Here is a 26,709-nt window from a genome sequence, read left to right as displayed (position 1 = left end):
CAAACGCAGATGTTACTGAATACAGACAAGTTTTACTTGGGGGTTGGTGTGCAGCTGCTGAATCAGCAGTTTCCAGTTCTGGAGGTCGTAGTTCACGCGGAAGTAGCCCGTCTGATTGATGTTGCCTACCAACCATGTGCTGTCATCCATCTGACCAATCCTGTGGGTTTCTGAGACACAACACAACAACAAAACATTAAAACACTTAATCCAAGCATCGAGAAAACAAAGACATCAAAAATATTAAAAACATCAGATACGCAGATAACGACATGGTGTCCTGTCAGGATATTCAGAGGACTCCAAGTTCCAGTTTCAGTTCCTCCTATACTGTAGGGTTTTTTAAAACATTTTTTAGGGCTTAAAAGTTAGAAGTGAAATGACAGTAACACTCAATGAACTCATTACATGGTATTAAAATGTTGTCATTCAAGCAATAATAATAAAGGTAAAATATAGCAATGTGTTATGTCAGCTAGGGCTGGACCATATCATACTGTTCACGGTAACACCGGTATAATGTTGGGCAACGATAAGAAAATGAAATATCGTGATAGAATATGGGTAAAACGCGCATGCGCAGAGCCTTTGTTTTCATACACACATGGCAGCAACTAAGAATGAGAAGGGCGAAAGTGGATCGTTGAATGAAACAGATGAACCAGAATTGGTTTGTAAAAATGCTGCAACTTCAGTGGTGTGGAACTAGTTTAGCTTTCGTCCGTCAGATACACAACAAAGCACTATTTTTGGTAGAGCATGCTAGCGGGCCGTCGTTATTAGCGTGCTGTTTGGAAAATACGGCACACTTAAAATCAATCCTTTGATTTTTCTGAAAATCGACAGTGCCCCTTATAATCCCGTGTGCATTATGTATGAATTCTGGTTGTGTTTACTGACCTCGAAACGATTTTATGTGGTACACGGCGCTGGAAATCTGTCAAATGTTTTAGTCCGACTTTGCTAAGCTACGAACCCGCACAACTTGATGGATTGTCGGAGCATTACGGCTATCGTAGGCCGGAGCCTCGCGGAGTGATACGTACTGTGCTTCAACATAATATTACCGTATTGTGTGTGTATAACCTCTTTTTAAGTTTTGTGGCTATTATACATGGTTATGCTGAGGATATGTCGGCCAGTTTCCACTGGAAATGCCTTTTGGTTAAACTGTCAGCGAGAAATTTGCATTTGCATTGTAAAATTTTTATATAACTTTAATGCACATAAAAAACAGCTGCTTGTTTAAGTGAAAATACATTAATGGTTTTTTTTTTGCACTAATAAAGTTGTGGAGTTGTAAAGTATTTTGTCTAGTGTCAATTATATCGTCAGTTATATCGTTATCACAAATTTTCAAATGTATATCGTGATAAATAGTTTTGGTCATATCGCCCTGCTCTAATGCCAGCACAAACTGGGTTTTGACATAAATAAAAGTACTGTAAGGATTAAATTGAGTGCAGTGACAAGATAACTTGTAAGGGGGGGACGCTAATATTTTTGGTACTGACCAATCGTACCAATATTTAACAGTAAAGTTTTGATTTTTTTTTCTGGTATTGAAATAAACTGACTGCACCATTTTAGCCCATTTAGTAAATATGACTCTAAAAGTTGTTTTTTGTTTTCTTTTTTCCGTGAACTTTTTATGTGTTTTCATAATGTCTTCTTTCATTCTAACTGAAAGAAAATGTACAAAATGTTTAATTTTACTTTCTATATTATATATTTATTAATTGCTTTTATTAGACAGTGCCTCATTTTAATATTTAAATATAAACATTTGGAAAACTTGATATAAGCGATCGACTGCAGACATTTTGAGGTGATATTAATGAAAATATTCATCCATTAATCCCTTCATCTTATCATAGGCTGAGAGGCTATTGTAGGAATGGTAAGACAGTCTGTACCGACAGTCTGTTGCAGTCTGTTACACTTCATTTATCATTCACAGTCTCATTCAACATTTTATTCCAAAAAACATGCACAATATTTTTTCCCAGGCTGTTTACAGGATTTTTTTTTAATTATAGATTAGTAAAAAGAGATTTCTAAAATCCTCTCTGAAAAATCATCTGGCTTTAATGTGCCATTAAAAAGATATAATAAGATTTTTGAATCTGGTTTTACCAAGTCCTCCGATTTGTTCTGTTTTGGAAAAGAGTACAAACCAGGAATATTTGTACAGAGGACGCCCCATTTGCACATTTCAACATTTTAGAAAACTTGGAACACACAAACCAAATAGAAAATTGGGTGCAGCAGAAAAAAATATCTTGAAACTACAACCAGCTAAGAATAGCCTGCTCATTCTGCACAACCTTTTAAGGATCGCAGCATCTCACACAACAACGTGAATATTCTCAGAGATGGCAAAATTAGGTTGTAGTGCTTTAGTAGAACAGCTTGTAGGATGTGTATAACAGCCTGCTGAGGAAAACAGGGAAAATAGCAGCTGACTCCAGTCTAGCCCACTTCTTCAACTTATTCCCTCTGATAGGAAACAAACTACCTCTGAGTCGTGAACTTTAAGACTCCTTTCTTCTCATTGTAAATAGGTGAAGTTATGCCAGAATCCAAACTCTTCTTCTGAAGTCAGCTCTTTCCAAAGATGAGAACCTGATTTTTTTTTAGGCAAAGACAGATATAGAAAGTATATTCCTCAAAAATAGGCCTGAATTACGTCCATTCTAAAGAGACTGAAGGGGAACAAGCCAGAAAACAGAGTTATCATCTCTGACAGCACTCATAAAGTGAGAATAGCATTATTTCAGAGAGGCCCAAAAGTCATGCTCAGCTTTAAACATTAGATAATCTAACCGTCAGCACACATCAGCTGATGGCTTTGTGAAACCTTCGACTAGTCCAATCAGAAACTCTCATACACTGTGATAACCTGTCCGAAGCTGCCGCTTTGCAGCTCACCTCAAGCCGAGTTCCTCTTTTCATGCTTCATGTTGTTTCTGACTTAATAAACATCATATCTGCTGTCACCGATGCCTGCTCTGATCTGTGTGTGTGTGTGGTGGAGGTGGTGGGGTCTTACAGCTGGTTTCACTGGCACAGAGCTTCAGGCAGAATTACCTTTAAAAAATCTGAAGCTTCAGTTTTCCAGAAAAAAAAAAAAAACTAAACCAAGCAAGATTTTATTCCATAAAGCAGCCAGCAAGACAAAAGAGGAACAAGCTTTATTCTGAAAGGTTTATTTTTCATGTAACAAACTTTTCTCCAAAAGCTAATAAAGACAAAGCACTACCTCAACACAGAAAATTTTTGTTGTCTGTAAGAAGTAATTTTATCATCCTAATATCAAAGAAAATGCAGCTGTACTTTGTAGAGTGCGCTATTCTTTAAAAAAACAAGCTCGTGTGACCTTTATTTCTCTAAAAGCTGAACAACAGTGAGTTTTACACATTGTTAAATAATGAGGGAGTTTTGTTTAGAAGAAAAAACTTTATTTTATGAGAAAAGAAAACATGAAGAATTAGCCATATTTATATGTGGGAGGTTTGGTGTTTACTGCCAGCACTGAAAGACCTCTAACCTTGAAAATGAGATGCCTCAAAACAATCTACTGTATCTGTTCGCTTCGATTTGTTGAGCCCATTAACTACAGATTACATGTCTGGAGATAATGACATAATTAATTTGTGATCAGGAAATAGATTAGTCTGTAGGCATAACAAAACAATGCCAAGACAGCGGCTCATCATTTCAAGGTAACACGATAATTAAGTCATGATTGCAGAGCACACTTTCATGAATGATCTGAGACGTGAGAGCTGCACAGAGCATCATTACACCCACACTACTGTACCTGTCTTGTTGTTGATCCAGATGAGAGACTCTGAACAAACGGCGGATGTGTTTCCCACGGCGACTGTGAGAGGGACCTGCCACTGTAAACTACAGAGAGAGAGTGATGTCAGTAATGGTCAGTGGAATTGGATTGGGTTTTATTGCCTCAGTTATCAGATAGAGAGGCATTACAGAGAGAAGAGAGAGCGATGGTCAGCGATGATCTCTTAGCATCATTCAGCTGGAAATGGAGCGAGTGACGCTCACTGTGTTACAGAGGGACAGGAAGTGAGAGTGTAATAGCTGCAGCAGTCAGCAAGCATCAGTCAAGTGGAAGTAACTGAAGGTTATTGTCTCTTTCTGAGAAACGGAGGTTAAATGTGCTGTCCAGTGAAAACTCTGGTTGGTTAGTCGGGTGATTTTTACATTTTCACTGTCATCTGAACAATACAGAAATGCCCCTTCACTGCTTGAGTGAATTCTGCAACCTATCGAGCTTTTAAAAAACAATTATATTACCACAAAATGGCAGTGCTGCTGGGATTGAACTGGGCTGTTTTTCTTCCTGAACGGTTGACATTTAGGAGTTAAACGGTTTCTGAGAAGCAGCAAGGCAGATGAAATGTGGGAGTAATACACAGCAACACAATTCAGATTCTCTGAAAAAGAAAATCTACCAACAAAACCATCCATCCATCCATCCATCCATAAATCCATCCATCCATCCATCCATCTAGTTTTTCCTCGTGACAACAGGCTAAGCCCTAAACCTTTTTCCTGTTTTTCCCTAGGTATTCAGATGTGTTTCCTGACCACACATCCCAAATCTCTCCAGCAAGTTATGCTCTACGGGGAGCCTGGAAAACGGGAGGTTTCCTGCTCAGATCCCTGGACCATCTCAGGTGGGTTCTTTTATCACAAAGAAGCAGCAGCTCAAATATTACTTTGGGTGTTTTTTAATCTGTTCAATACATTGTTTTAACCTCAATCCATACTGGAATCCATACTGGTTTCACAAAATGACCACAGTTTATCATTTTCCTTTTCAAATTGTTTTCATGGGTAGAAACCCTGGTTACAGCTGAGACCTCAGAATGCTTGGATAGTCAGTAAAAATGTTTTATACTGTCTTTGGTTGCGTATACCAAGTTGGACACACCCCCTGTCTTTCTTATCAGAACTGGCTTAATCTTATAGGGTGTTGGAAACATTCCTCTGGGATTTTGGTCCTAACTGCTGGAGATTTGTGGGCTAGATGAGAAAATCCCATTACACAACATCCAAAATGTGTTCTATTGGATTGAGATCTGGTGAGGAGTGAACTCACTGTTATGTAAAATAAAAAACATTTTGGGATGAGTTGAGCTTTGTGGCATGCTTTGTTGGATCCTGCTGGAAACAGCCATTATAAGATGCGTACAATGGGGTTATAAATGGATGATAGGTTTCAGCAATGATACTGAGGTAGCCTATGGTGTTTAAACGATACTTAGTTGGTGCTATGGAATCCAAAGTTTTCTCAGAGAAAGCACAACTAAGAAATAGTAGTAGTAGATAGAATTAGATAAAACATTGTATGATAACATTTCAGTGATCTAAATGGTATGACAGAATCCTGAGGATACACAGCAATTCAGTTTCTTGAAACGATTCATATTGAAGTCTTTTCTACCAAGGTCAGTGCAGATGTAAGAGAGGTTAATGGTTTGTGGATCCTCTACTGTGGTTGTATGTGAGGTACTTTGGAAGCTTTAACAAAGAGCTTTACAGATGAACTAAGTGATATAAAAATGTTATAACTGAAGCCACACCAGCTCGGATGTCCCCCAGATTAGCAAGGTCCACATCAGGTGTTGAGGAAGGCTACTGGGACAAGAAGGCATAAGTGGACAAGGGTGAGAACAGTGAATAGGAGAAATAGATTCCCCCTATTCACCATTTCTTGCTGTCGTAATGCTGTTATGCAAGTAATCCCAATGGAAAGGTGAAACAACTAGTAGATCACAGTTCCAACTGCTAGCAACTGCTATCACAACTAGAGATTGATTGGATACAACACAAATGCTACGGCAAGCTAGGATCATGGCTAAGCTGGAAACCTGGTTCCTCTGTGGCTGATTACTATGTACTACGTAACTCTTTTCACATCTTCTGTTAGATCTTCAGAGGTTACTTGAAGGTCTACTAGTGAATGCAGCATTGTTGACAGTCCCGACTGTGACCATTGCTGAAACCAACCATCTGATCTATACCATGAGACGCTTGGCTGCAAGATGAACGGCCACAAGGAGCAGTACCCCTCAATGGGGATGGGGACTTCTCCATGGAGTCCATTTATCAGAGCTGCAGAAAGATGTGATAAAGAAAGGAATGCCTAAGAAGTACAACTAGCTGCCCATACCTGGGACACTGGAAACTGCCAAGCAAAGACTCACAGATTTATACTAGGGAGATTAAAGCCAGGAACATAAACCAGCTGTTCTCCACTGGACAATCCAAGGTGTACTCTCAGTGGCAGAGGAACTGGACGTCATGACCATCTGGCAACACAATTGAACCAAGTGCTAAAGGATGAAGCGGACTAGGAATGGCTAACTGAAGGCTGGACAGTCCTGATCCCCAAGGATTCCTAGAAGGGGCCAGTCCCATCCAACTGCCAGCCAATAACCTGTCTCAGCACTACATGGAAGTTCCTGTCAGGCATCATAGTGGCTAAGATGAACAGGCACATACGTCAGTACATGAGTGGGGCCCAGAAAGGAATTGGCACAAATAACCAGAGGGGTAAAACACCAACTCCTGGTAAATACAGCAGTTGCTAGAGACTGATCAACATGTGCACCATCTGGACTGGTTTCAAGAAAGCCAACAACTAAATGCCTCACACATGGATCCATGTCCCAAAGGGTCAGGGCTGTTTCAGCAGCAAAAGGGGACCAACATAATATAAGGTAAGTGGTAATGTTAATGTTATGCCGGATCGATGTATGTGCATGGCCAAAAAGTATAAAGCAAACAAAAAGAATTGCAGAACTATTTATGATGTCACGAGTGCATTGTTGTTCGTCTGAGGTGAATGTTTTTGGCCAAAAACCAAACCCATGCGGATAGTGCTCTGTGAGGAAAGAATTTAGCTGAGTCTTAGAGCTCATTAGGAACAAATAGCTTCTTGATGCTTCCCTATTAGATGTTAAAGTCTAATTTTAATCCTAACAGTTACCATATGTAAGTACTAATAAGAGTCCTAAAAGTGAATGTTTCTCTTCAGCACTGTTAAGAACCCTGACGTTATAATTACACTCATTTTGATCAAATTGATTCATATTTTAATTAGACTGGATTTTCATTAGAAATGGCAAACAATCAGCTTTACATAAATACTTTACATCCAGTCAATTCCCCTTTTTAAGCAGTGGGTGTGTGAATACTGTAAAGTAGGGGTCATTGTAACACAATCAGCCTGAGAAAGAACCATTTACTATTCCTATAATAGCCATTTGTCGCTGCAGGCTATAGTGGATCAATACCACTGCCTAGCAAGCAAATACTTTATCTGATATTTATATCAATGTGATTGACAGGAGTGGAGCTAAACCACGCACACATACACACCCACAGAGACGCACACTGGAAGACACACAATCCACAGCCTGGACAGCAGAATGTGTTTATTAATATTGATGCAAGTGTGTGTGTGTCCTCAGAGTTTATGGTTTATTCATCAAAGGCAGAAACCAAGTGAAACACACACATTCATGCTGGAGGTAGAGAGAAACGCAGCATGACTGCAGTGATCTATTCAAAGTGGGAAACTTTAGAAACTCTTCAGACAGCCTTCACCTCTCTGCTCATCTTCCTCCATTAAAGAACATGTTGACCCCATTTAGACTTGTCGTTCCAAGTGTCTCCAAGTCAGATAAAATCCAAACCTTTATGATCAAAAATATACCTACCTGCTCCTCTAATGCCAGGATCAGAAGCCACAATATCAGCTCGACAGACGTGGGCTGTCAGGAATAAAAATGAGAGACATGCGGTGTCTCGTGGCATAAAACAACCCAAAGCTTCTAAGTCACTTCACAACTTCCAGACACAGAGGGCAATTTGTGTGTGCCACAAAATTAACACAAAACAGCACTTAACACAGACCACACCATAAAATTACCATAAAACTCAGTGACAAGCACCAAATTATTCATGACTACATGACTACTCTGTGTTGGAACACAAGATGCCCTGAGGACGATTTACAAATGGGCACTTATTGTTTCCCTTAGCACCCAGAGCCAGAGCCAGAAACTCTGAGGGGAACCATTAAGAACAAAGTGATCATTCATAATAAGATGATTATTTATAAGTAGAACTTGACTATCACCAATGTTTGATGCTGTGTCAACACAGGAAAGAGTTTATGAAGGAGTATCAAACAGGGCACTTGAGTTTTACCGAGGAAACAACCAGGAGGCATCCTAGTCAGATACCCAAACCCTACCTTCACTGTTTCTGTCTGATGGTGGAGACCAGTATTCCTACCCTGAACCTTCTCCCAAATAACTGAGCAGTTCACCATTTCTTCTAAGCAACCTTCTGAGGAAGCTCATTTCCATTGCTTGTATCCTCAATCTATTTTATTCACTACCCACAGCTTGTGGCAGGACTCTAGACTATTCATTTTGTGTTAATATCCAATATACTGTTGATCAAAACACAAAAGGTTTGTGGATGATTGTGGGACCAGTTCACATATCTTATAAATCATGTGACAAACTACTCGAGACTCTAGACTCACTCTACTGTGAGACTACTCTCTGTAGGGTTTTCTTTTTTTGTTCTGGCAACACTTCCAGTCGTGTAAATAACCACCATATATACACACTTATAAGGGATAAACCAGACTCGACACCTCAAAAGATGTGTCATGTAGCTGACTGAAAGCAAAGTCATATCTATGCTGTCAGATGTGCAAGAAACAAACAATCTCTGTATAGACAGCTGTTAAAGGGCCTTCACCTGCACCTGGAGAAACAACATAAATGTTCCTCTGTTCATTTTACTTTAGATATCTGCAAGTGTAATTACTGGGTAGTCACTGCAGTTAAGCTCAGGAGATGATGACATTTATCTGACTTTTGACAAGATACCAAATAGGTTGATGGAAAAATAGTGATGTTTTGGATCAGAGTTTAATTTTATTTTCATATTAAATCTGGGGTAGGGAACATTTTTTATCAATGGAAAAAGAAAAAAAGACGGATAAAAGAAAATTTAAAAAAAGTACATTGCAGGAGTGTTCTTCAAATGGCCACTTGATGTTAAAAAGCCCAAATTTACAGTGGAAATAAACACACTTATAGCCTGGTAAAAACAAAAAAGCAAACAACCAAAAAAGACGTTTTTTGTCTCTAAAGCTACAGCTCACCCAACAGAAAATGTATAGAGCTCAGGAATATTTTAAGGATTAAAGACAGTTAACTGTTGCTAGCCATCACATCTGCTAATTAAACAAGACCTCAGAACTGTAGTTGCAGCATTGTAGCATATTGACTATGTTTAATGGATTTATCTGAAGAATAATCATTCTAGCTCTTTAAAGAAGTCTAGTCTGGTGAGTGAGTTTGCAATCCTTTTTAAGCTATCTAGCTATGCTTGATAAGTTTGCTAGCAGTAGTGAATAACTTGATAAACTTTTTGTGACACCTCTTCCTTAAAAAAAAGTCCACATTTCAATGGACAATATATTAAAGTCAAGTTTTTAAAATGTGAATTCACAAACCAATAGGTGTTGTGTTTACCTTTTCAAGGCTCTTTTAAAGATGCACTTTGAGGAGATTTTGGGACAAATACACTTTTGAGACCAGATCAAACAAGTCACAAAGTAGTCCGCAAGGTTAGTTATGTGTGGTGATGCAATGAGCTGTGACGACCCCACACTCACAGGGTGAGTGTGGGGTCTGATAACAATGTGTGGACAAAAAGTCAGTGCAGACCTCTCCAAAACCGATATGAAGCACAGTGATGTCCCATGGATGTCTGGTGCAGCAAAGGGTCTAGGGTCTCTTTTTTCTAAATTTCTGGCTGCTGTAGCTTTTTATATTTCAACTTTGCTTCCTCTGTCTGACTAACAAGAAGAAGGAAGGTCGAGCTAGAGGTGACAGAGTTGAAGATGCTAAGATTTTTATTGTGAGTGACCAGAATGGATAGGATTAGAAATAAGTACATCAGGGTGACAACTCAGGTTGAGCCGTTTGGAGACAGTCAAGGCTGAGATAGTTTGGACATGTGCAGAGGAAGAATAGTGCACATATTGGACATAATGTTGAATATAGAGCTGCCAGGCAGGAGGAAAAGACTCATGGATGTAGTGAAGCAGGATTTGCAGAGGATTGGTTTGTCAGAGGATACTGGAATACTGTGAGATGGAGGTGATCTGCTGTGGTGGCCTCTAAAGCGAGCAGCCAAAAGAAGAAGAAGAGCTTTTTCTGGTATATTTGTTTAGTCATACTTATCTGGCTCATAAGGGTAAAGCAGTATATAAATACTTCCTTCAACTGTGGGTTTGTGGACTCATGAATAATTCATCACTGTCCTGTTTAGCATTAAAGCTCATTAAATCAAGCACACAGACACTGCTTCTCCAATCACATCACTGTTTACCTGTCAGCTGACGAGACACCACAGAAACGAGCTGTTAAATCCTGACTGAGATACTGTTTGATTTATTTTCAGTATCATTGCCTCGACCTTAACGTTAGCTCATGCTGTCCTCATCGTCTCTCTCTCTCTGCCTGTCACTTCAGTTCTTTTAAAGGCATTTATCTCCCTGGTTGTTTGATGGTGGCAAAATAAAAAGACCCAAATTTAAAATGTCTCCAAGCACAACACCAGAGGAAGAGAAGAATGCGTTTGACAAAAATAAACCGTGATCTTCAAAATGTCACCTTAATACCTGAAGTTAACAAAATGCCAAAAAAAGTCTGAAAATGTAGATTTGTTTTTTTTGTTATGTAAGTGAAAAGCTTCCTCTCCAACTTAAATTTATTGGATACATAGATGACTGCCTGTCACGCTAATGTGACAGCTGGTACCTACACAAACACAGGAAGACCATGCAAACTCCACACAGGCTGAACTCAGGACCTTCTTGCTGTGAGGCAACAGTGCTAACCTGTACTTCGGTGGACACCAGCCTTTCCAGGTTGTCACGAGAGACTTTAAAAATACATTTTTAAACTCATTATGTGATCTGAAGTCTATGCAAAACCATCCTCACTTTCTTTCAAGCACATACTGATGCTTAGTCACGACCTTAGTCATCATGTGGGAACACAGTGGGTACCCTTTTAGTGTTTTTTTTTTTCCCAGAGTTACTACTCCTACTACTCCAACACAATTCAATAAAAAGCCCTCCATGTCTAAAATAGATTCCATGAGACCAGACCAGGCCTAAAGTGCTCTGCTGGTGTCATCAACAGTAAAGTAGTGAAATGCATAACTACAGTAACCAAGGGAACAGTGGAAAAACTTGTCTATGTACATTCTCACTCATCAGCACCATTGTAGAGGTCCAGATACCTTCTTTTCAAAAGCAGTGGAAAACATTGTTGCAGGTAACATAACTTTGTCTTGTGTTGTTAGGTTAAGTCAAACATTAAGCTATAACAAGTTAACCCTGCAAAGGTTCATACTGACATGACAGCCTCAAGCTGTAGACATTTTGCACTGCTGCAGATTTCTCAGCTGCACATCCACGATGTCTCGTGTTCTACTACATCCCAAAGGTGTCCTTTTGGATTTAGTTTATTTAAACTTTTAGGAAGATTTAAGCTCTGTGGACCACATCTGCACCTGATGTGATCTGCTCCATTCTCTGTAAACTTTAGAGATGGTTGTGGCTGCTCATCCCAGCAGATGAGCAACAATCATGCCATATTCTTAAGTAACTTCAGTCAATTTTGTTCTTTATTCTGATGCTCAGTTTGAGCAGGTCATCTTGACCTGCAAACATACAATTTTTAAAACTGGAGTAAGGTTATAATCAGAGTTAATTGTTAAATTAAAGTACCTTTTTATAAAAGGTATATGAGGTTCTCAGTGGCAGAAAATAATCTGCGATAAGATGTTATTTTTTTAGCAGAGCCAAAGGAAAATGAGAAGGTACAATCTACACAGAAATGAACACTTGTGAGATATATAATGATCTCTGATTTTACAAACTTTTCCCTTCCTATTTTTTTCTGTTTTCATATCAAAGCTGAATGATACAGGGTTGGTTGTCCATAGAAGATGACTGAGGCTCAAATTTTGTATATCTATATGTAATCATGGGAAAAGAGGGATTTGCGTTTGGTCTAAACACACCATGAGGGTGAAGCGATGATGATGAGCTTTTTCCGACAGCTGACTTGTTTAAGTAATAAAAGAAAACAGCAAAATAGCAAAAGTGCCAGATATTGTTCCTTCATACAGTGTCCCATCAAAAGAACTGGAGACTGAAAGTGTCGACAACAATTGTCTGAACTGTACAACAAAAATTTAAAGCTTTAAAGAAGAACTATTGAATCCCAGGAAAACCAGCCAGTTTAACTGCTTCAAAAACCTTCAGCAAAATGATCATTCTCTGGATGAACCCACATCAGTATTTTCTCTCCAGAAAAGTTGTGAGTTCCCAAGTTATTGAAGGACTGGACAACCTGCACACAATTTAGTGCATGTCCAAGAGTTCTCTTCTCATGAAAATAATACTGATAATAAATAATTAAATAAAGCAGTCTGGGCTTGTGTCAACAGTGTGTACACTGCGGGACACTGCTGTGCTTCTAAACACAGCTCCGCTGGATCAAACAGCAGCATCAGCCCCAGCTGCACTCAGCCGTGACGCCGAATCAACTAAAAGCACAGCAGCAGTTTCTTTTTAGTGTTGGTGAATGCCCCGGGACTGCTGAGTGTGTCTGAACGCAGCCCCGCGAGACTCAACAAGAGCAAAAGAAAGATTTCAACTCCACCTACAACAAATAGCTTCAGTTCATCAGCTGATGAGACCTCGAGAGCGATTCTCAGCTCAAGTGAAACACAAAAGACTCCACATGAAAGACAAGAAAAAGAACATAACATAAGAAAAGCTGAGGAAACTTTTGTTGAGAAACTGAGCAGGTCAGAGTGATTGTAAATGTCAACTACTGTACAAAAACATGACAGACTGAAGAGAGAGAGAAAGACCTGGAAATAAATGATGGGAGAAAACAAGAACAGGTAAAAATAAAGAAATAAAAAAAAGGAAGGAAGCTGATGAAGTATTGATGGAAAAGAAAGTGGGTCGATAAAACAGAAGAGAGTAAACTCCAAAGGTTGTAAAAGATGTGAATAAAACATGATCGGAATCAAATATAAATGAAGTATAAAAGATGTAAAGGTGGTAAAGAATGAGAGAGGAAACAGGAAAAGTGCCTTTTCAGGAAAAAAAAATCCAGCAAGATCACTGAAAGACAAACTTAGTGCCTAATGTAGCGTGAAATGAGGGGTTTCAGGAGAATTGTTTCAGCAGTGAATGACTGAATGAAGAACAGATGGAGAGACATGTCAGGAATAGGACTAGCAGTCTAAAGGCCAACTAGTGTCCAGAGACTCCAGCTCCATAATGCCTACTCTTAGAGCTACAAATTAGGTCCATCCAAAGAGCAGCATTTGTAGAAGGGCCATATAGACAAACCAGAGTGACTAACTAACTAACATTTTTCAGACTTGCTTAACCAAACTTTTTATGCATAAGTTGGATACACTTATAAAAAAGTACTACAAATATTTCAAAGATTCTGCAGTCATGCACTGCTGGTAGCCACAGTGACAGCACACATCGCTTTTAAGTCTCCTGTTGATTGCTCAACTACAGCTGAGTGAACCTGGTGACAGAGTGGTGGCTTGTACAGTAAAAACTTGTCAATCATAAGGTAGCCACGTCTGAAAGCATACAGTGAAAAAGAGTTTCACTGAGTGTGGTCCTATGAAAAACCAACTTAGTCTTTGATTCACAAGCTTGTAGAACTTTCTTTAGTAGCATTTACTTGAAGTACAGTGGAACCCCGACTTACGAATACCCCATTTAACGAAAAATTCAAGTTACGAAGGCACATAACGGCAATATTTCTGCCCGTGTTACGGCAAAATGCGCACGTAACGAAGTCCGCTGGCTCTGATTGGCTGGGCCCAGAATGCCTACAATGCCCACAATGCCTTCTGAATCATGTGACAACCCCCTTGGCTTTCGTACTTGCGGTTCGCTGTTGTTGCAGTTAGCAATTAGGCTATAGCCTATCGTTAACTCAAAAGGCGCGATGGGTGCTTCGACTTACGAAAATTTTCGACTTACGAAAGACCCTCGGGAACAAATTAATTTCGTAAGTCGGGGTTCCACTGTACTTGATTTTTGTATGACTTTCTCAGCATCTCACATCAGTCTGAAGGAATATTTGAGGTGTTTGTGCTGACATGCTGTGTTTGGTTTTCTACAAATATGCTGCTGTGCATTATGTACAGACATCTCCACTTTGGTTTTGTCTGTCCAAAGGACACTTCTCTTGAAATTTCATAAGTTCATAAGTTCATTGCAGTAATTTTGTCAGTGCTGTGCCCAACCCACTAGTGCTACCAAGGCACGTAGCTCTCAGTTTCTAATGGGCATCAAATGAATATTAGACTACAGGCTAACAGAACAGAATGTTTTGTCGTGCTAGTTTGTTAGCTTGGCTACACTCGATTATAACTGCCATCTTGTTACTGTAGAGCTTCCATCACTCTTGGGTGCATCAAAGTACGTTTAATAAAATGACATATAATTTATTACAATCTCTGAGAAATAACAGAATATTAAAAGATCTGACAGCTTTCAGTTCCCTCACCTGTTGTTTTTTCTGACTTCCTCTCCATACAGGAAGTGCTCCTGGCTGACTGTGATGTAATATGTAGGGAGCTGCTCTGATTGGTTCTTGCTGATGGTGACAACAGGGTAGCCCATTTGTAGAGTCCACCTGTCCATCATCTCCCCGATGTCAATATCTCGGCCCTCTGAGCGCATGGCCTTTAAAGCAGAATCAAACACACACGTAGCGTAAATGATCAATGACTAATAATGACCAATTTACACACATCCAATCAGTGATTAAAATAATCTGTGTGGGAGAAAATTGACCTTGACATAATTAGATATAAGACTGGCAGCTAATTAAAGAGCAGTGTCAGTCTAATTGACAGTGCTAACAGAGGTGACGCTCAATTAATCAAATCATTGACCCTCCTGTGTCGGACAAACAAGAAAACAAGCTCCACCTCATGTTACCACAGCAACAGGCTCCTCACTAAGTCAGGTGATAATGAGCATCTTCATTAGAAGTGCTTTATTAAAGAATGAACAGCTTCAATCAGTCTGGCAGCTCTGTCCCAACAGAGCCAGTTGAGGAATAGTTACAGGTTTTAATACCTGCTACTGAGCAAGGCACTAACATTAAAGTTAAATGCTCTGCCTTGAAGCCTTTGGGGCAGGGAGGTACACAAGGTTTAAATACCAGACAGACATAAAGTCAGGTGAGGGTTACCTGAGACAGTTTCCTCCACAGGTCGTCTCTGGCAGCATTGCTGTACATGTGACTCAGCAGATAATCCTGAAAACAATGAGACAAAGCAATGTTAAAGCAACACTGGTATGACGTGATGTATCTGTTGTATCATCTTGATGCATGCACATTCATCCAGGTTAGGAAATCCCAGAAAGCTGATTCTGTTCATCTGTAAGAAGACTGAAGAAGTCAGTTGGATGAGTGACGAAACATTTCTCCCACTAAAAACGCAACATTGACATGAACAGAATGAACTTTCTGGGATACATATGTCATATTTCTGCTATAATTATTGGCTGATTTTTTCCCTTCCACACTGTGACCATGCAGTTCACAACAGAGAATTTGGAAGCCTTGATACAACAACTATCTTTTCCCCATCCTCATATTTCATCTGGAAATAAGATGATCACAGTTAGCACTTGTTGGGTCCTCTCTACCAATGAATCAGAAAAATGAAGTGAGTCCTTTATTACCGTGTCCCTGAGCACAGTTTTGATTATTTGGTTCTCAGCAGGCACCACAAAATTGCAAGGATTCATTCACAATGTCTAGCACCCTTCACTGTGACATGTATTTGAACCCTGGCCACAGTAAGTGCCATGTATGTACAATGACTTATTAATGATGCCACTGGAACAAGATATTTCCATTTACAAATTTAATATGACCATACTTTCTGGATGCAGGGCTGTGCAGGTGAAGTTACCTCACATTTTCTGTTGCTGCCATCTCTGCTCTGAAAACAAGGATTGGACTTGACATATTTTATTTCGTGACTCATTTTGACCTTTTTAATTTTTCCCCATCAAGTTAAGAGAAAGATGCCTTCCACAATCAATTAAACAGCAGACCCCTGTTTTGATAGTTCAGTGGCTGCTTCTCTGCGGCTGCTGACATCATTCGGGTTACTCTTTTGTCCACCAGTCAGCTGTCCTCCAGCTCCCCTGTGCTGGACATGAGCTGGTATAGGCAGTCTTTGCAGAGCTCTGGAGATAAGAGTGATAAAAGGATCACTCTATCTTCACTAAAGGCTCTCCAAGACAATGCAGTTGGAGTGAGATCATGGGGTGAGAGTCTCCCTGAAGAGGCAGTTGATTATTGTGCCTCTTCAAGCTTTGTTATATTTTGAAATTAGGACATTTTTATCTGTAATTATTATTTATTAAATATTATAACTCAAACAGAATCCAGTTCTGTGGGAAACACTGAGGATCCGTGGTGTTTCAAGTCTGTCCAATAACAGGAGGCTCCAGGGGCAGAATGAGGATACACCGGGGTGAATTGTGTTTTTAACTAGCCTCTGGAAGGGCTGGAGGGCACGAGTAGGAAGTGGATGGATGGAAGCCAAAACCATTTATAAGAAGATGCCAATGGCAGTACAATGACTACAATCTAAGGAAGCATAATTTTTTAAAGTAGGTTCTATAACACCAGGCTGTTATTTACACCAGGCTCTAATTTACCATTTTTATTAAGCAGAAGTAAAAATGTCAACTTCTGATGCACTTTATTGGATGTCACACTGCCCTGGTGATGGGAGTATGGGGACATATTACATCTCAAAACTCTCCCAAGTCTCTCTTACCCACAGTGCACAAGGTTGTTCATTTTGGCCATGCAGTTGTGAAGCTGTAACTGGCTGAATTCAGGGGTATTCTCTCAGGTGGAAATTTAATGATACCTATGTCTGAATGAATTTCTGAAAAGCCTTTTGAGAGGAACATTTACACGTGTTTGAAACTGTACATTTGAAAGTCAGTGACATGATGAGCCAGTAGTGCTTGAGTCAGAGAAGAGCCCATGTCAAGTCCAAAGAGTTTTGGGCTCAATCTCAAACTCCCTGGTTTACATTTTCCAAGCTAATGAACAAGATGAAGACTCCTCAGGGCCATTTTCTCATTCAACAGAGGCTTAATGGTGTGGTGGCTTTGTTTTCAGCCTGCAGTTCTTTAGTGACATTCGGGTCCGACTTGATCCCAGTCTGTTTTCCAGAGCAAGAAACTCACTCCCACTACAGTGGATTTAGAGTAAATGCTCAGGGAGGGTGGTAGTTGCTTTGGTTCATAGTAAAACAAGGAAAAGGCAGGGAAGCACTACTAGATAACAAAACAGCTATGGAGGCTGAGCGCTAATCTCCTTCTCAGCGATTCCTGTGTCCTTTGTGTGTTTAAGCGTGGATTCCTCCAAGTCAGTCATTTGCTGTGGTGCGTTTTGAGCTCGATAAGGCAAGGGGAAGCTTTTTATTGGAACAAGATGACACATATGATAACGACACTAAGTGCGTTTGGGAGTTTGGCTCTGCCACCTTCACTATATCTGACATGAAGGCAGATAAAAGGAGCCCCCACACACACTCCGAGAGCATGACTCCATTAGTTTTAACAGTGTGATGCACCTTGAACCAAATGTTTTTCAGTGATAATAAGCACTGTGTAACAAATACTGTGGGTATGAGTAGTCAAAGGTCATTAGAGGAAATCAGTAGGTGTAGGAGTTTAAGTAAGGCATTTCGATTGTTGCAGGCAGGGTTAGAGCCTAATGAGGACTTGCTTTCCCTCATCGGAAGATGACTTGCATAAACTTTCAATTTCACCTTCAGTCGAGCTCCTCTGGGCTTCAGAAAGGCTCTAAAACCCAATGATCACTGCAGGCCATTATTTACATCTTCTCCAGTAAGTATTGATAACTGTTAATGAGGTTTCAAGTTTTGTGCCACACTGAAGTCACGTCGGGGCAACCATAATCATCACAATCTTTCCACATCAAGTCCAGATGCAGTCTGGGAAACTCTTGATTTTTCTGAAAGCTCTACATATCAGGCTTTGAGATCAGGGATACAGAAAAGGTGAACCAATATTGATGTTTTTGTCCACCAAAGGCCGCTCTTTAATGTAATTAAAGCCAAGCTGATGAGACACTACAGACATGGGCTGTGCACAGTATTTGATCTTCACACAGCTGAATGAGCTGGAGTACACTCAGCCCGAGCTGAAGTCCATAAATCCATATCTCTGTACTCCAGATGTCACTATGTTCCACAACATTTACAAACCTTACAGCACTCTGAAGAATGCTCACAAACATCCTAAAACTCCTAAATGCTCCCAAAGCATTTCATCCATCACACTAAACTCTGCCTAAAAAGACAAATTATAGGAAATAGAGACATATGACCAGTTGTGGAGATTCATCTCATCTCAAATGATTTCAGAGTATCTAGTTTAAAAATTCCCCAATGTATTCTAGTTTAACATATTCTCAACCCATTATTTCTCTTTAAAACAGGCACAGAACATTGGTTTTAGTACATATATGAGTCATTTTTGTCACAGTGGAACAACAAAAAAGAAGCCCATAGATCACAGTTCTTTGGCCTCCTGTTTTGACAGAGCTTTAGTGTCATTTTGTGCCTCTTTGGTTTCATTTTGTGCCTCTTTGGTTTCATTTTGTGTCTCTTTGGTGTTTTTTGTCTCCATCTGGTTTTCTTCTCATTATGGGATAGATTTGCTTCCATTTGTACATGGCTTTTCACCAAGAAAATATTAAGTATACAGAGCTTGTAATGCTAGGGAGGCCTGATGCCCCTGGGCCTTTGGTACAGTAATCCTTCCATGTATATACAATATTAAAATCTACATGAAACCTAGACAGAAATTTCAGCCTTTTCCGTGACTTTCAGAAGGCTGATTTTCTCACTGTTCTTTCTCAAATGCATCAACTTTAATATGTGTGCAACGTCACAAAGGTTCCTTTCATGAAGCATTAAAAGTTACAGTATTATCTTTGGTAAGAAAAGCATAGACGATCATGAATTATTTTGGTTACGGCTCCCGTCATGCCACAAATCACCAGAATGAGACTCCATCACATGGCATTGCAGTTGTTTAGCATGGTTTGTTATACGCTGTATTTTTCACTAAACACCTGATTAGGTGTTGAAACGCTCTGACAAAGAGGTTACGATCGAGAAAGTCTTTGTTGTTGTCATTAATATGAACCAAACTACTGAAGCAAACATTCTCCCGAGACTTTTTTACTCTGCTGGCGACTGAAACGAATGCTCTTATTATATAGTATGTTGTAATGCTCAGCACAATGCATGTGTGAAGACCTCCATAACACACACATGCACACGCACGCACACACACAATGTATTTGCCCTGCTCTGCTGCTGGATCAGCAGTATTTTATATAGACTCTGGCTCTCAGTATGTTCCAGGTCACTGACAGTTTCTGTAGGAAAACCAGGACAGAGTGTGTGTGTGTGTGTGTGTGTGTGTGTGTGTGTGTGTGTGTGTGTGTGCGTGCGCAGGGATTCGTACATATTTCTGCAACTCCATTCCAAGTAAAAATTATATTTAACCTCCATCCATGTTACATCAGACGTTGTAATTTTTACTGTAACTGCAAACAGTCTCCTTCCAATTTGGAGGATACAAAGCGTTTCCCTGTGCAATAAACTACCTGACCCTGTTGGTGCGATTGGAGCTTTAGCTGCTCGTGTTTCTGTGACACCATCACAGTTTGAACCCTCAAAGAGACACACAGCAGCCACACATAGCTGAACAACAAACAATGCAACACACAGAGTTAGTTAACACAGCTATTGCTTCATGACTGTGTGTGACAACTACAGTGTAAAAATCTATTAAAATTGTGAGTTCTACAAAAAATAACTCCTATGTCCCCAAATAACTTCTTCCTCCCCAGTGTTCTAGACAGTTTTTTTAAACCTGTCCCCAATTTAACTTTGAGAGAACTAAAAACAATCCAGGGAATGCAGGGTACTTTTTTATAATCAGGATTTACTCATCATTGCCTGCATCTGATTGCAACCACGTGACAGACTGATGACTTATCCAAGGTATACCATGATAGACCATAACAGTAGGAATGCATAATAAGTATTTCTAAAGTCCTACCTCCTGTTCTGCACTATCAGTAAATCTATGCTTTGAGTATTACAAATTCAGCGCCTTTTAAACGTGTATTAAATATCTGCATTTTGTTGCTCTGGCTGCATCTAGCTTAAATTCAGGTCACTTAAAACTGATCACAATATCGACAGGAAAACGTGGCAAATCTTCCTCTCGGAATGCCCCGCAAGCCAAAGGTACTTATTCCCTGTTCATCTATATGCACAGCATGACAGTTAGGATTTAGCTAAAATATGGCTACACACACACACGCATGCACACGCACACGCACTCACACACACTGTTTCTATGAATCCTTCCATGTTGTGTTGGTGATAAATCAATTCAAAGCCCAGTAACCCAGCTGTTCCCTCTGATTTAAAAGCCTCTGTATACACAGCTGGACTCGCAAAGCAAAGGGAACTTACATTGAGTCCTTTCTGGAACAACGGCTGCCCCATCACGTTAGCAAGCATCCGGATCAGTGCCGCCCCCTACGGAGAGCAAAGAAAAACACACTTTCAGACACGGTTAAAAACATCATCATCCATCATCATCATTGAAGTTGCTGTGATCACTGGAGGAAAAGTAGATAAGAGTCAACTTTGGTGAACTTTGAAATTAGAGACTGGCTCAGATCCACATGTTAAACTGTTCAGACAGCGTTGATCTTCAAAGGAATAGGGGTGGAAAGCTGCCCTACCAGCCGCTCTCTTCTGTTTTAAAGTATATAACCCCAATTTGTCAAAGTATGTAGACAATGTGTGAATAGCAGTTTTGAATTTTCAGTTTAGTGTTTGTGGTTTGGCTAGAAGCAAATGTATGGTTTGAAAAAAGCCAACTTTATTGATCATGTTTAAAAGACAAAACTAAACCAAAGGGCAGCTGAAGATCTCCCTTTATAAGTTAATCCAAGTCTGCTTGGAATACAAGAACATATTGAAGTTTTATTGTTAAAATATTATTATTTATATTAATAATACTAATACTAATAATAATAATAATAATAATAATAATAATAATGATAATAAAAAAGAACACATTGAAGAGGTATTCAAACATTCACTGGCGAGCATGATCACACAGGTACATTTATAGTGCAACAGTCTTACTTCTGTTGAAAGTGGCTTCTTACTTTTTTGTAGGCAATCCAGTCAAAGACGCGGTCAATGTCTGTCGCTTGCTCCACTTCCTGGGAGATTGGATGGGAGGAACTCAGGCCATCCAGCAGCATCACCTCATGAAGGACATCAGTCAAGAAGCGCTGCTTCTCCTGAAAACACAAAATTTGGACTTTTTCAGGTACTATATTTCACTTTGATTATGAGAATGATGATTGTGATAATGCAGTATTTAAGGCTGATTCAGTGGATGGCACCACTGAAAAACCTCTTAAACTCTAAAATCTCTTAAACTTTGACAGCAGAGTGACAGAAAACAAAGAAATGATATTACTAGTAGAGGACTATATTAGTGGTCTGATAGTCAACAAAGACCCAAATCAAACTGCAGGAACCTCTCATTGAAAATGATCAAAACATCTTAACTGGCCTTGAGCAACCATATTCCAGTCTTCACCAGGCAACATGATATAATAGGATTGCATGCACATAGAACACTTTAATGTATTATTAATGTAGCACAGTATTGTGTGCATATTAAGCCTTATGTCATAAAAATACATGCAAAAGGTCAAAGAAAAGAAAAAGCGGCTATGATAACTAGAAAATTGACTTGGCTGTTATTCGTTTTATTTCAAAGCTGAACCAAGATCCAGAAATCCAGTGAATCTCACTAAAACATGTTTCCTAGTAAAAGGACTGGATGCTTTGCCCTCGCACAGTATGGGAGTCTCTTTGTCTTTTTCGACTTTTATGGTGTCGTTCCAGCTCAGCTTTTGACAGATTCTAGTTAAACATTTATATGTAGAACAAATGTTTAGCTGTAGTTAGACGGTGCTTTCTGGGATCTTTGTTGTTCCTTTCCTGATCTTGTTTCTCTGCTTCTTTCCTCAGGACCTTCGCCATATCCAGCTTTTGCAGTTTCTCTCCCATCTTCTCTGCTTACGTCCTCGTGATTATTTTCTAATTGTGTCCACTGTGTATCTTTCGATGTTTTCTGTTCTCTCTTTTGATCTCTCCTCAATCCCATGTCTCATCTTCTCTCCTTTCTTTGCTGTCTTCATTCCCTCCCATTACTCCTCTTCTTGTTTCCTCTCCTCATCGGCTTCTCTGGTTTCGAGGTTTTAATAGACATCTGCAAGCATGTGGAGATTTAATGAGCTCTGTCTAAATTACCCCTGGGATCTGGCTAAATCCAGAGAAGTGTGGCACTGTCTAATTCATGGATTACAGTGTTTACTATGGAGATTTGGTTTTAATGAACCTCTTCCTTGTTAAGCAATAGAATTGTTGGCTTATTAAGTTTCAGATGTTAATGAATAGACTAAACGTAACTTTTTTTTCCTTTTAAATTAACAGTATCTGGAGGATCTGGCTAATTCTTGGTCCATGAGGTTAGGTGTAATTCACGGATTAAAGCAGTGGGCATTAAGTAGATGTAGTTTTAATGATCCTGCATCTTGTTAAACAAAAGTTTTAATGAACAAAAGAATCAACATAGACCTGGATTTTACAGCATCTGCTGGGATCAGGCTATTTCTCGGTGAGTGACCGTTGATGTTGATTTACATTTGTCACATTTTCATCTTGTTAAGCAGTTTTAAGTTTCAATATCTCGACACAGAAACTGAAAAGTCAGGGGAGTCTAACTTTGGGATCCAGATTATTTATAAATTTGTTTTTCATCTGCAGCAATGAACTGTCTGATATCTGGCGAGAAAAAGTGATGGCAGTTTGAATCTCAGTGGGTATGAGTGGCTTCAGACAAACAGCTGTTTTTTTTTCTTTTTTAAATGATTGTTGATGGGTAGCCAGAAGAGTTGCAGATCTGACTAATTTTAATTTTTTTCCTGCTTTTGTTTGAAACAGGATTCCTCCTCGAAGTATTTAGCAAACTCCTGGTAAAAGACAGACTATTGCTCTCATCTCAGAGTCAGCAAAAAGGCACACACAGAGGTAAACAGACAGTTCAGAGACTCCACCATGAATTATACAATTAGTCAATTAGTTAAATGGCACATTTGGATGAAACTAACTGTGGCTATGAGAAAGGGGGAAAAATAAGACTAAATGAGACATCAGCTCTAATTAACAGACACTTTAAATCACCTGGAGAGAGTGAAATAGGGGGTCCATCTGGTCCATATGTTCATTATGAACCAGATGGACCCACATGTGGAGGGACGGCTAATAGGCCAACAGTCAGGGTAAACACAAACACGCACACACAGATGGAGGGATAGGACGGCGTTCAGGAGCAGCTGCTGAATTTTTGAAACGTCTGCTTGTCTCATCGCTCCGTCTTCCTTCACTTCCAGGCTGTCACTCCTCCTCACCACCTGTTTTTCTTCCTCCCTCCTCACTCTAGCCTCCTCTTCATTTTGGTGTCATTTTAGCATGTCACGTTTGGGTAGTAGACAGCACTCTGTGTGGCACTTTCATTCTGATTTCATCACCCCAAGGCCACAAAACCATTTTGGTTTTGATTGACTGTGAGGTCTGCTCAAATAACATTATAATGAAGAACCTTGGATGTTAGTTTTTTACTGATACTGATGATGCACACAAGATCGGCCATCTATGTTCAAGTATATGCTTTGGTTTTAATACAATATGTTTATATGTCATGTGGTTCAAACAAAGCCTGGTACACCTGCCTCATGTGGTAACCAATGAAGCCAATCAATCAATCAATCAATCAATCAAGGCTTTATTCGCCACGTGCAGGTTGCCCTGCAGTGAAATAGGACCCCCCTTCAACACACCTTCATCTGGCAGTTAAAAAGATGAGGATGAGAAAATGATTACTAATGACATGGATGTGTGAGAGAGTGTGTGTACAATTCCACCATCTGCCGGCAGGTTCCCTCAATCAAAGACAGACATCAAACAACACACAGTGGAAAAAATCATTAGGGGAGTGAGGCTACAGAAGACACGTCCCTGAGGGCTTCCAGTGGTTAATGGACAATTAATGTACATATCACGCAGATGTCATGAACTCATAAACTGTGCTTGATAACATTCAAAACAATAATTTACCTCGTCTGAGTACCATTTCACTAGAAACATGCTGGATGTTGTTTGGAATATTTCATGTTTCTCATATTCAGTAAAATAGCCCAAAGGAAATATCTCTGAATGTCACATCCAATCTAATTATGGCCACAGAACATAAAGAAGCACATACATGAGAAACATGTCAGCCAACATGATAATTCAGTCACACAAAATTTGTGCTGTGTGTAATTATGTTACCAAGAAGCTGCCAACCACATTCATTTCCATCAAAACAGCGACAACAAAAGCAGAACTGTGATATTAAACATGTTTGGAGTGAGAGATATTGAGATCATAGTGACTTTTTCTTCTGGGGACTGTGTAGGCGGAAGGTGGAATTTAAACAAACAATTATTCAGTTCGAAGTTTCACTTTTCAGAAAGTCTAATGCTGTCTCACATCAGATTCATTCATGGCTGAGAACCAGGACTGCTTCAGTTATAAGACTGTTCATCTGTCCATCCTGCCTCGAGCATAGAGTGCTGAAGCTTTGTGTATTACTTTGGTGAGACGTTATGCAAGAGATGTGTGCAAGTCAGTAGAGTCCTAAACTCCATCCATCCAGATAATTCAATTCAAACCGTGGGGGTGCTGGAGCATATCCCAGCTACCATAGCGCGAGAGGTAGGGTACAACCCGGGCAGGTCACCGGTCTGTTGCAGGTCTAACACAGAGAGACAAACCACTATTCACACTAACATTCACACCTACAGTCAATTTAGAATCACCGGTTAACCCAACACTACTATCTGCATGTCTTTGGACATCCTCATAAACATCATATTGAGAAATAACTACAAATACGCTTAATGTGGCAAACAACCTGCCCCGAGCTTTAATCATTTAGTACCTTGTTGATTTCCCAGCTGGTTCAGTGCTGTAAGCAAACATGTGCTATTAAAGTGAATGCAAACGCAGTCTTTTCTCCTCCTTTAAATATGTCCATGGAAGATGAGCGAAGAGGCTGAATATTGATATTTCTCTGTTCTCTTCAACATGAAGTCAGCGTTCACCTCTGACCTGCTCTCTGTATGCAGAGCAGATAAACAGATGTTCTGCTGTCAGCGATAAAAAAAGGCAAAGAAATGTGTTTATGCTATGAGTACCAGTGCTGTAAGAGATCATTTTAACTGCTTAACCTCTCATCATCTACCATGTCACCAGTGACCCATCACCTGTTTTTAATCTCCTGAGGCCCAACCTCATGCAGATATTTGGGATAAAAATAAATATCATATAAAAACAGAAAGTATAAAAACATATGTCATCATACGACACAATAAAGTGACTATTGTTTACCTCCCGTTTAAAGTGCAGAAAAGCCAAAATGTAGTGTCCCCTTGTAAAGACAAAGTCTCAGAAGGATCACATAAAATCTTTTCCTGCACAGCAAAATCTCCAGTGTTAAATTAACACTAGAGAGTGTCTATATGGGTCCACACCTCTGAGTGTTAAATACAACACTGTTGAGTGTTAAGTTAACACTTTTGACAGTGTTATATGTTTAAAAGTAACCTAGTCAGTTTTGAAGATTAACAATGGCTAACACTGAGCAGTGCTGATTTTCTAACACTGGAATATTTCTAACGTTTTGAGTTATTTTCCAGTGTTAGAAAATCAGCACTGCTCAGTGTTAGCCATTGTTAATCTTCAAAACTGACTAGGTTACTTTTAAACATATAACACTGTCAAAAGTGTTAACTTAACACTCAACAGTGTTGTATTTAACACTCAGAGGTGTGGACCCATATAGACACTCTCTAGTGTTAATTTAACACTGGAGATTTTGCTGTGTGGGTGTTACACTACATGTGTTCACCTACTACAATTACAACCACAGAACATACACAAACAGATGGATGAGACACCGCGATCCATCTGTGAAACCCTGACTTAGGTGTTGTGGTTATTGCGCTCTTGGATTGTTGGAGGTGCATAGAAGAGATACTGGCTCGCTGACATTGTACGGGCATTGTTACCAAATTGCTTTCATAAAGTTCTTGCAAACCTGTTTGCTGAGTAACAGACTCAAAAAACACACACTTGGATAGTTCGCACCACACAGCAGGACACATCATTGGTCAGATAATTCCATTAAGAACACTCCAGAAGGCAAGCATGGGCTCATTTTTGGAGATTGTCTCAAGTGGCCATTGGAGGAATTGCAGGTTGACGCGGGGGGGAAATCTTTAATTGCAC

General features: G+C 39.7%; 1 protein-coding gene across 1 annotated transcript in view; it reads right to left on the bottom strand.

Moving 5' to 3' along the window:
- The window catches only part of LOC146369554 (thyrotropin-releasing hormone-degrading ectoenzyme-like), a 241,960-nt gene that overhangs the window by 36,563 nt on the left and 178,688 nt on the right, over nucleotides 1-26,709 (bottom strand). The window contains exons 7-12 of the mRNA XM_084909164.1: nucleotides 21,465-21,602; nucleotides 20,758-20,823; nucleotides 15,390-15,455; nucleotides 14,697-14,875; nucleotides 3,824-3,912; nucleotides 37-170 (exon numbers count right to left, since the gene is read on the bottom strand). Of these exons, the coding sequence (XP_084765290.1) occupies nucleotides 37-170; nucleotides 3,824-3,912; nucleotides 14,697-14,875; nucleotides 15,390-15,455; nucleotides 20,758-20,823; nucleotides 21,465-21,602 (672 nt within the window). The remainder of the gene's footprint in view (nucleotides 1-36; nucleotides 171-3,823; nucleotides 3,913-14,696; nucleotides 14,876-15,389; nucleotides 15,456-20,757; nucleotides 20,824-21,464; nucleotides 21,603-26,709) is intronic.

This window comes from Perissodus microlepis, chromosome 17 (genome assembly GCF_051167445.1).
Source record: "Perissodus microlepis isolate ML-2025 ecotype Zambia chromosome 17, ASM5116744v1, whole genome shotgun sequence".
In the NCBI taxonomy this organism is placed as follows: Eukaryota; Metazoa; Chordata; class Actinopteri; order Cichliformes; family Cichlidae; genus Perissodus; species Perissodus microlepis.
This window is presented reverse-complemented; position numbering and strand designations above follow the sequence as displayed.